Genomic DNA, 15113 nt, shown 5'->3' with positions numbered 1-15113 from the left:
CTTAAAGATACTGCCACCCTCTCTTAAGAGTTATTTGGTTGAAAATAAAAAAAAAAATGAAAGAAAATAAATATTTGAATTAAAGAAAAAAATAAAGGTGTAGGATTCACATCAAAGTTAATTTTTTTTTCTGTTCTTTCTATTTAGGGTGAGTTTATTTAAACTTATTTATTGAAATAAATATTTATTTTAATCAAATAAGTAACTTTTTATATTTTTAGTATGTTTATCTAAACTATTTTCACTTAAAAAAATATAATTTTTTTTACTTATTTTAAGAAGTAAATTCTTTCTATTTCTTAAAAAAATACTTATTTAAAAGAAATTAAAAATTTAAACAACTCTTAATATCATTGCATAAAATATAATATAAACTCATAGATCCTTTGAAGAATTTGAGATATACTTGAGAACCAAACAATTTAGTCTTGTGATTCTATGAATTACTCAGTTGTGTTTGTTATATTTATTTAGATGCATTGAAGTATTGTCGTTATTTAAATATTTTGTATTCAAAATTTTCATGAATTGTGTTTGTTTAATATGATTTTTATTGATGTGTAAATATATACATATGTAATCTTATTTTAAATTCATTTTAGATACCATGGTTTTTCATATTAGCACAATGGTTGAGAACAACATTGTTTGCGAACTAACTTTTGTTAGTTGTTTTATTCACTAAAATTATCATCTCAGTGTAAGTGTTGTTTTCAAAGCATAAATTTGTCGAGTATGAACATACTTAAAGATATAATTTACTTAGTTACATTTATTTTAGTTTGGTTACTACTTCAGAATTAAACATAAAATGCATCACTTTCGTTATATTGTTAATATTCATTTAATTTAGATGTTCATATTTTGAGGATAATATTTTTACTTTTATAAAAAATTATTTATTTGACTTTATTTATTAAGTAATTTAAGACTATTATAATTTTGAGATTTTATATTTTTTTAGTACGAATTGTTATTTTAGTGAAAGGCATTACAAGAAATATGTATACCAAACCATGTTTAAGGTAAGTTAGTTTAAACTAAAAAAATATATTTTTTATATAGTTTTTTAATAAATAAATAGAATTTGCTTATTAAAATAAGTGAAAAAATTGTTCTTTCAAGCAAAATAATTTAGACAAACACACTAAAAAAATATAGAACTGTTCATTCTAACAAATAAATTTAAACAAACTAATGTTTAATGATGACAATATAAGAGGGTGTGTAATTGAGTTTTAATCTTGTTGGTCTTTTATTTTTAATATTGATCAAAGAGTATTAGTATAAGAGTGAATACGATGACCATCGTTAAAAAAAATATAGGATTGTTTAAAATTTAATTTCAAGCTAGAATAATTAAATGCAATTTTATAACTTTTTTTAGAAATTACTTAAAAATATTTCTGTAAAATAATCAAAATACTCTCGGTTGACGGCATAAATCTATCCAGGACTTTTTTTTTCCCAAAAAAAAAATATTTTTAATATGTCTATAATTTGAAAATTTTCATTTAAAGGGAAAAAAAATCAAGTATTTTTTAAATTGGAAAAAGTTTGGAACAAAACTGATTTATTGGGTAATTATTTATCATTTTTACATGAAAATAGTTATATAAAATTATTTAATAAATGAGAAATTTCAAGGAGAACAAATTTATTTTGGGCTTGATTTAGGCTAAAGATAAGTAGAGTGGTGTATCAACAAGGAGTGAATGTGCATTTAATACACCAATAAATACCTTATTCAAACTCAATATTAAAAGCAAAACAAATACCTTTTAGATATAATAGCTACTTGTTGATGAACTCTATAAATCTAAAAGCTTTGAATAGTTGAAGTTAGAACAACTTACTCAAATTTAAATTTTTATTCTCTTTTACCTTTAAGCTTGATCCAGTAAAAAAATTTAAGTTGTAAAAAATTCTCAAAATACTTTTATATCTTTTGAGAAAAAAACACAATTGTATTTAAGTTAGATGTGCATTTGTAAGACAACAATCTTGTTTGTAAGCACCCTCAACTTAAACAAATATGTTTATTTGTTTTAGCGCTAAAAATATTTTGGTAGGTAATAATATTTGTGTTGTGGAAGCTTGCAGATGAGTTTATTGTAAGATTCAAAAGTGGTGGTAAAAAAATACTTGTATCTTTTGTTAAAGATAGTGAAAATTTTGTGAAGTGTCAAAAACTAGACACAATCTCGAAAAGAAACAATATAAATTATTGTATTTTCTTGTTGGCTTTTCTTATTATTTTTGTTTATTTGAAAAAACATGATTTTAAGTCATTAATTATTGTTTGTGCCTTAACATTTTTTAAAATATCATTGTCTTACACTACAAACACGACAAACAATAGTGATTTTTATATCACAATTTAACTCTTAAATCAATTACGTTTTTTTATTTATAAGGTTCAAACATAAAATTTTACTTAAGAATTGAGTCTAATGTGGATGTTTTTATAAGTACATATGTTATAATAATGTAATTTTTTCCCCTTAAATCTAATTGCAAACTTAAAAAAAAAAAACTATTACAGTGATAAAATTTTAACTTCGGTACAACTTAAAATAATTTATTTCAACTATTTTTTAAAAGGTTTTTAGATATATAAATGATAATTTTTTATTGATAGTCATGATTTTCATGTTAATTACGTATATCTACTGACATTACAAATTATAGTTAAATTTAACTTAAATGTATGTATACTTTTAAAGTTAATAAATAATTGAAATATTAATATATTATTAATACAAATTCCTCACTACAACGATAAAAAATAAAAAAAATTGATTATACATTAACATTAGAAAATAATTTTATATCATTATTCAATTATAATCTATCATATATGATAAATTTATTAATTTTAGGATAATTATTTTAAAAATCATATCAACGATAATTTATTTAAGATTAAATGACAACATAAAATTATGGGTTAATTAAGATTTTAATTCTCAAAATTTCTAACTTCCAATTTTAAGTCCCTCAAAATTTTATGACAATTTTTAATTCTTGATTAATTTGTTATCATCACTTTTAGTTTTTTTTAATTTTTTTGTCCATTTTTAGCCTACAGTTTATTTTTATTATTCAAACATAGTTCATACTTTATGTATTTTTAGCCCCTCGTTTATTTATATTTAGGATTAATTTTGAGTAATAAAAATAAATAAAAAACTAAAAATGGACAAAAAAATTTAAAAGGATTAAACGTTATGACAAAAAATTAATAAAAGAATACAAGTTATGAGAAAAAATTAATAAAGAATTAAAAGTTATCATAAAAAAATTAAAAAACTAAAAATCTTAAAAGAATAAAAACTGAATTAACCCAAATATTATTTAAGCTGTACATAACCATTAAAATCGTAAAACAATTCAATAATAACAAAAGAGCAGTGGCAGTGAGTATAGCTATGGCTATACCATATGATATGGTATTTTTGATTTGATAAAATAAAGAGCAATCATAGCTGTTATAATACCCCCATAATCCAGTGACTGCAAAGCCCACACCATTGACACGGCGCGTAGAAAAGAATCGACCGATACCTCACATCATATGGCATTGATTTGAACCTGGAGCTCGTAACACGCGCGGGAAATGTCGCGTGGCCCCAAATGACACCGCTCGCACACGAAAAATGAAAATCGATATCGAGCAAGCATTTCAAAATAGAGCCGTTGATGGGAGGATCGTAGCGTGGAGATTAACCCTATTTGAATCAACGGCGGATATTGTCCGGGTGTGTTGTACAGCGAATATAAAAAAGCAAGTATTGAAGAACCGAAAAAACTTGAAACATTGGCGTCTCTGCTTTTTCCCACACTCTGCTAGGGTTTCAGAGTCGCCGCGCTCCCTCACTTGGCTTCGACTCGCTCTCTCAATCGCTGATTCCACTCGTTATCTCGTCGTCACTAAGTGAGTTCTCCCTTCCATTGATTTTCTTATACTCGCTATAATCCCTTATTAGAACCCTTGCTTTGTTCTTCTTATTATTTCCACTGCTTCCGCCGCTGATCCGAGTCAGTGGTTTTACTTCATTCCACTGGTTTAGGTTTTTTTTTTTTTTGATCAGAATCACTTCGTAAACCTTCTTTTTTAGTACTGTTTGATTTTGTGTTTTATTTGAATCGGGAGTGTTCGGGATTGTTGATGCACTGTGTTGTTTGGCTGTTTGAGGAAATGTAGAACATCGATATGTAGTTCTTACTTCTTGCATTTTCGATCTGTTGGGACATCTGCAAACAGTGTTTGAATGTGCTGAAGCGTATTTTCTGAGCAATGGGGTGCTTCCATTTTGATTATTTGGGATGTAGTTTGTTGCATTTCTGGGGTTACTTCTTAATGTTATTATACACTTGTTATTACCATGTTCTCTTTATGTGGTGACATAGGGTTTATGAGAGGTTTAGGTCAATTTCTCATGAGTAGAAAACACTAGTTTTATCTATACTGTCTGTGCTATGGTTATATATCAATATCTCTTTGTTTATTTTTTTCCTGTTGAGATAATGAGAACACACTTCAGGAGTCTAGTTTTGTATGCTTTATGGTGTCACAGGCCCATAGCCGTACGCATACATGACACTTTGTCTATCATTTACGATTTATTTGTCCTTCTTAATCTCACCACTTTTAAATTTGTTGCACGCTGAATCAGCTGGTCTTTTGTTGTTAACACTTTACTTCTGCAATTATTTTGCATTTTTTCATTGCCAGCTATATCCATTTTTTGTTAGTATTGTACATTCATTATTTTTTTTTGAATTTTTTCCTTTTTTGCTTGTCTGGTTTGTATTTTGTAATTTGGTTAAGTTATATTTTCATACTAATGTTTGTGATAAGTCATGGTTGCTAGTTTGTTTTGGTGGATAATTTTTCATGCCTTTAATGTGTTTCAGGTTCAGATGGCCATGGAGGTTACTCAAATCCTTTTAAACGCGCAAGCAGTCGATGGCACATTAAGGAAACAAGCCGAGGAAAGCTTGAAACAATTTCAGGAACAGAATCTTCCAAGTTTCTTGTTTTCTCTTGCTGGGGAACTGGCAAATGACGACAAGCCTGCAGAGAGTCGCAAGCTAGCAGGTTTAATTCTGAAGAATGCTCTGGATGCTAAAGAGCAGCACAGAAAAATAGAATTTGTTCAAAGATGGTTGTCATTGGACCCAACTTTGAAATCCCAGATTAAGGCATTCTTGTTAAGGACACTTTCTTCTCCTTCTCTTGATGCCCGGTCAACTGCATCACAGGTTATTGCTAAAGTTGCTGGCATTGAGTTGCCTCATAAACAGTGGCCTGAATTGATAGGATCCCTCTTGTCTAATGCTCATCAGCTTCCTGCCCCTACAAGACAGGCAACACTTGAGACCCTTGGTTACATCTGTGAAGAAGTTTCCCCTGATGTAGTAGACCAGGATCATGTAAATAAGATACTCACTGCTGTTGTTCAAGGGATGAATTCAACAGAAGAAAACAATGATGTCAGGCTTGCTGCCATAAAAGCATTGTACAATGCATTGGGTTTTGCTCAGGCGAATTTTTCTAATGACATGGAGCGGGATTATATCATGAGAATTGTGTGTGAGACAACACAATCTCCTGAATTGAAGATTCGACGAGCAGCTTTTGAGTGCTTGGTAGCTATTTCTTCGACATACTATGAAAAGTTAGCTCCTTATATCCAAGATATCTTCAACATCACTGCCAAGGCTGTGAGGGAAGATGAGGAGCCGGTTGCACTTCAGGCAATTGAGTTTTGGAGTTCAATATGTGACGAAGAAATTGATATACTAGAAGAATATGGTGGTGATTTTAGTGGGGATTCAGAGGTTCCCTGCTTTTATTTTATTAAACAGGCACTTTCATTTCTTGTCCCCATGTTATTGGAGACACTGCTGAAGCAAGAAGAAGATCAAGACCAGGATGAAGGAGCATGGAACATTGCTATGGCTGGAGGTACCTGCTTGGGATTAGTTGCACGGACAGTTGGTGATGACATTGTACCTTTGGTTATGCCGTTTATTGAAGAGAATATAACCAAACCAGATTGGAGGCAAAGGGAAGCTGCAACTTATGCCTTTGGCTCTATTTTAGAAGGTCCCTCCCCTGATAAACTTGTGCCACTGGTGAATATGGCTTTGAATTTCATGCTCACTGCATTGATGAAAGATCCAAATAATCACGTGAAGGACACAACTGCATGGACTCTAGGGCGAATGTTCGAATTTTTGCATGGATCAGCTCTGGATACTCCGATTATTACTCCAGCAAACTGCCAACAGATTATTACTGTGCTGCTTCAGAGCATGAAGGATGTTCCAAATGTTGCTGAGAAGGCTTGTGGTGCTCTTTATTTTCTTGCCCAAGGCTATGAGGATGCTGCATCTGCGTCCTCTCCATTGACCCCCTTCTTTCAAGATATTGTTCATGCTCTTCTCACTGTAACTCACAGAGAGGATGCTGGAGAATCCCGCCTTAGAACAGCAGCCTATGAAGCCTTAAATGAAGTAGTGAGGTGTTCTAATGATGAAACAGCTCCTATGGTGGTACAACTTGTTCCTCTCATCATGATGGAGCTCCATCAGACTCTTGAGAATCAGAAGGTTTCATCTGACGAGAGGCAGAATGAGTTACAAGGCCTTCTATGTGGTTGCTTGCAGGTTATCATACAGAAGTTAGGATCATCTGAACCAACAAAGTATCATTTCATGCAGTATGCTGACCAAATAATGGGTTTATTTTTGAGAGTGTTTGCTTCTCGAAGTGCAACAGCTCATGAGGAGGCTATGCTTGCCATTGGAGCTTTGGCCTATGCAACTGGTGCTGATTTTGCGAAATACATGACAGAATTTTACAAGTACTTGGAGATGGGTCTCCAAAATTTTGAGGACTACCAGGTATGTGCTATCACAGTGGGTGTGGTTGGTGATGTATGCAGAGCCTTGGAGGAGAAAGTACTGCCTTATTGTGATGGGATAATGACCCAACTTCTTAAGGATTTGTCCAGCAATCAGCTGCATAGGTCTGTTAAGCCTCCTATTTTTTCATGTTTTGGAGACATAGCCTTGGCAATTGGAGAAAACTTTGAGAAGTACTTGTTATATGCAATGCCTATGCTTCAGAGTGCTGCAGAACTCTCTGCTCATACATCTGGTGCTGATGATGATATGACAGAATACACAAATTCTTTGAGAAATGGAATTCTAGAGGCATACTCAGGGATCTTCCAAGGATTTAAAGGTTCCCCAAAGACCCAGCTTCTGATGTCTTATGCTCCTCATGTGCTGCAATTCTTGGATAGTTTGTATATGGAGAAGGACATGTAAGTAATTTTCTGTAATTCTAATTCTGCCTGTTTGTGAATTTTGCATCTTCAAATTTTTTAATTTGTTATTTTAATTTATTGGTGCCTCTTGTCCTTCCAGGGATGATGTTGTGACTAAGACAGCAATTGGCGTGCTTGGAGATTTAGCTGATACTTTGGGCAGTAGTGCTGGCCCCTTGATTCAGCAATCTGTGTCTAGCAAAGACTTCCTCAAAGAGTGTTTATCATCTGATGACCATTTGATTAAGGAATCTGCCGAATGGGCCAAGTTGGCAATCAGTCGAGCAATTTCATTTTGAGGCTATTGCTATTTCATGGCTTCTAGTTCTTGCATACATCTGCATTTGTTGCGTGGGGGTCTCAACTGCATACATGAGTCGGGTCATCACCATTTTTGGGAACAGGTGTTCGGTCATTTGGGTCTGCATTTCATGTCAGCAACAACATAACATGGTCATGGAGTCTGCTTTTTCATTTTTATTTTTAAAAATTTATTGTTCTGCATTGCTATGGAGGAAGTCGGTGGGTGATGACCAATCTTTCTTCTGCTAACTTGGCAGAAAAGATGTGGTTTTTACGTACAGGAGGAGAAACAGGGTGAAATGGGGGAAGGAGCAAGAAAGGAGATAGATGATATCCCATGATATCTGCTGATACCGTAACTATAGGAGTCTATGGTGGTCCAGATATTATGTCCTTTACTTTTTTTTTTCTTTTCCTATTACTATTGGCTGTAGAGTGAAACAATCATCTTAGTCCATCCATCCATGTGTTTGGGATAGGTAATGCAACATATTTTAGCCGTTCCTTGAAATTATTCAAATAATTTTTTGTCTCCCGCATCAAAGTTTTTTTTTAATTCTTTGATCACCTATGTTTAAAGTCGCATACTCGCATGTATGAGGAATGTGTCATGGGGCGTGTTTCTTATTCGCTGCCTTTTAGTTTTGAAGTTCGTATGTCGTGTAATATAATATATCGTACATGGTTTTTAGATGCCCTTACTATCAAGGCCTTACCTTTTAGTGGTACACATAGGTGGCCGTTACATGATTAAAATGTCGTAGCCAAGCCAATTGTTGGTAGCGTGTTTATATGGCATTCAATTTGAGTTGAGTGTTTGGTTATACCAAGTTGGTTCGGACGCCAGCATGCAGTTTAAAGCGGGTTCTGATTCGTTAATGTAGTTTTTTACAAGAAGGCAAATGTCATATTTACACTCAAGCTGATTGTTCAAAATTAATGTCTACTCGAATTATTGCTAACTTTAGCTGCTTGTGTTTTTTTACTGAATTTAATTAGAATCGTTTAATGTCTGATTTCTGTTACTCTTTTGATAAAAAAAGAAACTATTTTTTTTGGGTAAAGACCTGATATTCTGACGTGTTTATATACTTTGGCTATTTGTTCCGATTATCTTTTCTATCAAGTAATTTTGCGTGTACTCCAATCTTGACAATGCACCAACCTTTCAATAATTAAGGATGACTATTTGAATCTTTTTTTTTTTTTTTAAATATTTTGCTAGAATGAATTTTCAAAAGGAAATTCTAATAGGATTTAATTGAACTGCGTAGGCCAAGGGTACATTATCCTTTAGCCAAAATTTGGGTGTTTGGAATGATAGTTATTTTAAGGTTTAAATGTAATTTTGATATTTCATTTTATTGGATAGGTAATTAGTTTCTTCATTTTAAAACAGAGATATTTGATTCTTCCATTTAGTAAAAAAAAAAAAATCACAATTATAGTAATTTATTTTAAATAATGTGAGAAATAATATAAATAAAATTGAAAATTGAACTAAATTTTTTTATTTGTTAAAATACGGGATCAAATAAAATGACCAAATAACATTTTGAAATATGAGATTTAAAATTATGAATTTTTTAAAATAAAAAGATCAAATATCTCTATTTTAAAATGAAAGACAAAATCATAGATTAAACAAAATAAAAGAAAGATTTAAAATTATGAATTTTTTAAAATAAAAGATCAAATATCTCTATTTTAGAATGAAAGACAAAATCATAGATGGAACAAAATAAAAGAAACAAAATTACATTTAAGTCTTATTTTAATAGTTATGTATATCAAATTTTAGATAAATTAATTTCTGCAATTATATAATCTTATAGCTAATTTTTATTTGTGTTTTAAAAAATGCGTTACACATTAAATTTTTAATTAACAAAATATTAGATATTTAAAAATGTTATAAAAATTCGCAAACAAACAACATAGAAGCATAAAAGCAAGCCTCTACACGTAACTTATACAAGGGATTGATTGTTTTGTTTAGTATGATTAAACTTTAGGATGTCCTTTTCTCTGACGCAAACCCTTATCTCAAGGAAAAAATTAGTGGTGTATTAATTTTGTAGTACATTGTTTTCTAAAATAAAGTTAATGATTGAGTCTTGGTTCAATTTTACTCCTTATAACTTGCATATGACCTATGTATTTTTTGCGTTAACTGACTGAGCTTAAAACTTTTCCTCAACAATTTTAAGGATAAATTTCTTGCTTTGGTTGTACAAGACGTAATATATAATGTAAAATATCTATATTTATATATAATGTAAAAGTTTTTACCTTATAATTGCAGCATTATTTGTAATTTGTTATTCTTTTAATTTTTATTTTACTCACTTTTAATCTCTACCATTTTTGTTTACATATACTTATCTCCATAGAAAATGTATATTAATATAATAACCACAAAGTGTTATTTCTATTTATTAACAGAACCTATTTAAACCATTGATTTTGGCACGTATTTAATTGCCCTGAGGTAACATATTATCACTTAAAAAATGTGAAAAATGAATTTAATTGCTTTTATTGCACTATAACTCACACACTTAAATATTTTAGTCATAAAAATCTAAAAGTAACCACTGATGTGATGTTACTTAAAGAGAGGATGAATGTTTGTAATATATTATTTAATGATGTTATTAATGATAGTTACAATTTTTTTTTTTTGTGTAAAAAATACTTATTTTTTGGGGTACAATTCAATATAAATTATTTAAACATTATATATGCATTAATTGGTAATAAGCTGTTCACTAAAAAAAATTGGTTATAAATTTGTTTTTATTGTTTAATTTTTGTTCATATGCAAATTCTCTTTTTAACCTTCTCATCACGCGCAAAATACGAACTTAATAAATCAACGGTCAACACAACAAATTTCTTTTTTAACACAATATTTTCTAGATATTAGTATTGCTTACCTTTTTATACTATTAATATTTAATTTTAATTAGCTTCTACGTTGTGCTCTCACGTGGGTTTGCCAACATTATTTTTTAAAATTAACACTGTAGGAGTAAGACAAAATTAACATTTGAAATAATACTTGTGATAAATTTATAACATGTAAAATTAATTTAAACAAGTTAATTAAAAAATTAAAATGCATTAGAGGAAAAAGGTATGTTTTTTTAATCAAAATATTTGTTATTTAATTCTTTAAAAGAGAATACATCATATCATATATTAATTCAGAAAAAAACATCATATCATATAATATGAATAGATTATGAATATAATAATAATATATTTGTTTGCATTAATATTTAATCATAACATTATGTATACTCCTCAGTTTTGTAATAATTTATTTAAAATTCAATGTTAATTTCTTATTAGATGATAGATTTAAATATTTTTTAGCATTTTATTTAGTATTTTTTTTATTTTTTATTTTCATAGTATTTTAGGTAATTTTTTGTCATTGATCAAAGTGTTATTTAAAGTATTTTAAAAATAAAATAAAAACAAACATAATTTATAAACAGTAAAAGAAAAAAAAATTACAAGAAAAAAAATAAAAAATAAAAAATTACAATAACTAAAAGTTATTTAAAACTAAATGATAGAATTTAAAGTTATAGAAGAAGAAGTGGAGAAAGGCATTTTATTTGAAAATGAAAAAGTGAAAAATGGCATATAATCTCTCTCCTCCACAGGGCGAGAGGTAGAGTGTAGAGTCTGAGACACTGTGCTCCCTCTCTTCTCTATTCTATTTCTATGTGACACTCTCTCTCAAACCCTATCCCTCCAATCCCCAATCAATGGCGATCCTCTCTCAATCCACCGCCAGCTTCTCCTTCTCCTTCTCCTTCGTCTCCACTCGGACCGATTCCACTCGCCTAACTCGCTTCCCCTCCCGCGTCACCTTCCGAGCCCGCTCGCCCCCTCGCCGCCACGCCCTCGTCTCTTCGCGCCTCAACTCCTCCAGGTCCCCCGACGCCGGCGGCTCCCTGTCGCCGGACAACGGCAGCGGTGACGTCGCCTACCAGCTCCACCACGACTTCTCTCCGCGGCGCCGGCGCCGCGGCTCGCCGGTGTTCGTCACGCTGCCGGTGAATTCCGTCGGCCGGGAGGGCCGTGTCGCGCGGCCCAAGGCGATGATGTTCTCACTCAAGGCTCTCGCCACGGCCGGCGTGGAAGGCGTGGTTATTGAAATTTGGTGGGGATTGGTCGAGAAGAACAAACCTAGGGTTTACGATTGGAGAGGGTATGAGGAACTCGTCGCGATGGCGTGCAAGTGTGGCCTTAAGGTTCGAGTGGTTCTCGCCTTTCATCAGCATGGCACGGGACCTGATGATCCCAATTGGTATGTGCTAATTATCGAAAATCACACCTTCACCCCAATTGGTATGTGGTAATAGTTCAAGATTCCTTAACCATACGATCAAAATAATGTATATAAGTGGTGGACGACTCTCACCTTGCAAGATAGGAAGTTTTTGGGTCGAGTTAGGTCTAAACTCAAATTTCAAATTCTAACATGATACCAGAACCTATCCTAGTAGTGGTTGTTGGTCGTGTCAGGCTATCTGTTATCGAAGTTTCCTTAGATGTCAAATTTTGCAGATTTCGTGCTTGAGATGTCCAGTGCTCGATGTCTAAAATAGTGTATATAAGTAAAAGATTACCTCACCAGTTAACTTTTGGTATACAAGAGATAATTATAAATTTTAAAATGTTATCAAAGCCTATTCTTTCTAAATTGGTATCGTTCTAGTAGTTTTCTTGGGACACCTGTTATCCGAGCATGTTGTCGGAGCACCCGGAGATGTCAATTTTTGCAAATTTCACATTTTCATGTTTGAGACGTCCAGTCCTTAACTTGAGGGGTGTGTAGTGATATGACCAAAGATAGTGTATATAAGGAACGGATATCTGTAATCTCACGAGTCAACTTTTGTGATTGAGTTAGACCCAAATTCAAATCCTAAGAGTAATTTTTTTTCTTATAATATGTTTTAGTGTGTGAAAATGATAATTCAAGTGTTTAACTGTTTTATTCAATGCTTTATGGACGTTTGACCTGGGTTGTGTTGATGATCTAAGCAGAGTTGATTTGGTTTATTTTGAATTATTATTATTATTTTTGTAGGTAGGTATTTTCCTAGTCATGAGCCTCATACTGTGGAAGTTTGTCCCCCTTGTGTAGGATACCTCTTCCTCTATGGGTGCTTGATGAGATACAGAAAGATATAGAGTTAGCGTATTGTGACAGGTTTGGAAGAAGAAATATTGAATACATTTCCCTTGGATGTGATATTCTTCCTGTGCTACATGGGCGTTCACCTATTCAAGCGTATGCAGATTTTATGAGGAATTTTAGGGACACTTTCGGGTCTTTGCTTGGTGTTATCATCACAGTAAGGTTCTATGATGATTTTTGGATGTTATAATACAATTAGGATTTGAATTCCCAGCTATTACTATTAGATGTTTGTTGTAATTTGTGTAACACTGTTTTGTTTTGCAGGGTGTACAGATTGGCATGGGTCCTGGTGGTGAACTAAGATATCCTTCATTCTCTTCACAGGAGCCAAATTTGGCTTGGCCTCATGAACTTGGAGAGTTTCAGTGCTATGATAAGGTAGGCTGAAGATTCAGATTTAGGCATGACTTTGTAGTTTGTGGAGTTTTAGACTTGTTGCTTTGTGTAGGTTGTGGGAGACTGGCGATTACCCATTTGCATACTCTATGATGTTCAGTGAATAGTATCGTATTTAACTTTGTTTTTTCTTGTTTGCCATCTGCCAGTATATGCTTGCTTCTCTGAATGCCTCTGCAAGAAATATTGGAAAGCGTGAATGGGGAAATGGTGGTCCATTTGGTAGTGGAAGTTTGATGCAAAATCCGGAGCATACTGATTTTTTCAAAAATGACGGTGGCTCTTGGGACACACCATATGGTAAATTTTTCCTTGAATGGTACTCAGATATGTTGCTGCTGCATGGGGAGAGGATTTGTAGGGAAGCTGAAACTATATTTAGGGGTTCGGAAGTCCATATATCAGCAAAATTGGCTGCCATTCACTGGCACTATGTCACGCAATCCCATCCATCAGAGTTAACAGCTGGTTATTATAATACTTCTAACAGGGATGGATACTTACCCATTGCTCGCATGTTTAGCAAGTATGGATTTTCAATGTGCTGCTCTTGTTTTGAAATGCAAGATGCTGTAATGCAGAAGATCAATCCAGATGGTAGTCCTGAAGGTTTTCTTAGACAGCTTTTGCTGGCTGCTAGGCTCTGTGATATATCACTCGAAGGTCAAAATTTTTCAACTAATTTGGATGATGGTGCATTCACCCAGGTGCTTAAGATGTCAAAATTTTACTCAGATGGGATTGAGAAGCGATCTTTCTCATTCAACTTTGTAAGAATGGACAAAAGATTGTTTGAATCCCGAAATTGGGATCGGTTTACTCGTTTTGTGAGACAAATGTCTAATGGAAACATTTTTCGAGCCAGATTAAATTCTGTTCGTGACGTACGGTTGAAGACCACACCAGTGGTAGCAGCAGTGGGACTATTGTATCACCTATATCAGCACTCTTGAAACTAGTGTTGGCCTTTTTTCTTTAGGCATATGTAGTATTTATGCGATCGATGCAAGAAAGTATGATGACCTCCGGTCGAATGTTGTTAAATGTGTAGTAACTGCTGATTCTTCAAATGATTCTTTTATTGCTTTTTGGCAAGAAGTTACTTCCCCAAGGTAACACATTACATTGCCTTCCAGTTTTTTTTTTTGATATGGGTGGCATGTTATCCACTTGTACCTGTATTTCCAGTAGACAGAGATATAGTTTAAAACCAGTTACTGTTGAGATCTTGGTTCTTCACAGCCTTCTCTTTTTAATATTTTTTTTTTCCTGTTGAGATGGACTCTTGATATGCTGGTTTTATATAGCTGTGGTAGATATCTTAAAGAGTAGATTGTCTATTGTCATTTCAAACTGCTGTGCATTATTGTTACATTCCGTGTTTGTAGCTTATATTTTCTCTGAAAAATGTGATGCACATTAATGGGCAACATAAATAGAAAAATATAGTGTAACATATCTTTTTTGTTTTGTTTGATGTTTGGATTTGGCACAACATCGGCAATTTTGGATTTGATGACTGCTGGAGGTTGCGCTGGGTAGGAGGCCGTGAGACTTATTGGTTTTCCATTGGCGTTAATAAGGGATTTGTCCAATTTGATGAATACTATTTTCTTTTGAATGATGTTGTGTACGAGACAAGTTGTTTCTAGGTTTGTTGAGTACCAAATAATCTGACTTTTGGCTTGTATTTTATTATTGTGTATGGTTTTGTTTTATATAATTATAAAATCATACTGTACAACAAGAATTTATATGCCGTCGAATCTTTCAATTTTGAAGGAAATAAATTGCATAATGTCACAAATTTGTCAAAAGCTTTAACCCCACAGATTTAGCACATC

The 15113-nt window shown here is 32.6% G+C and overlaps 2 protein-coding genes across 2 annotated transcripts; both read left to right on the top strand.

Annotated features, from left to right (window-relative positions):
• The first annotated feature begins 3810 nt into the window (after window positions 1–3810).
• On the top strand, window positions 3811–8190 carry LOC114413478 (importin subunit beta-1-like). Its single transcript, XM_028377924.1, has 3 exons — window positions 3811–3937; window positions 4921–7340; window positions 7444–8190. Exons 2-3 carry the CDS (start codon window positions 4927–4929, stop codon window positions 7640–7642), a joined length of 2613 nt encoding a protein of 870 aa, XP_028233725.1. The 5' UTR covers window positions 3811–3937; window positions 4921–4926; the 3' UTR covers window positions 7643–8190.
• A 3115-nt stretch (window positions 8191–11305) lies between these two features.
• LOC114413477 (beta-amylase 3, chloroplastic-like) lies at window positions 11306–14545 on the top strand. The gene is made up of 4 exons (XM_028377923.1): window positions 11306–11973; window positions 12817–13027; window positions 13138–13251; window positions 13419–14545. Exons 1-4 carry the CDS (start codon window positions 11429–11431, stop codon window positions 14220–14222), a joined length of 1674 nt encoding a protein of 557 aa, XP_028233724.1. The 5' UTR covers window positions 11306–11428; the 3' UTR covers window positions 14223–14545.
• Window positions 14546–15113: the final 568 nt, after the last annotated feature.

Source organism: Glycine soja, chromosome 5 (assembly GCF_004193775.1).
Source record: "Glycine soja cultivar W05 chromosome 5, ASM419377v2, whole genome shotgun sequence".
NCBI lineage: Eukaryota > Viridiplantae > Streptophyta > Magnoliopsida > Fabales > Fabaceae > Glycine > Glycine soja.
This window is presented reverse-complemented; position numbering and strand designations above follow the sequence as displayed.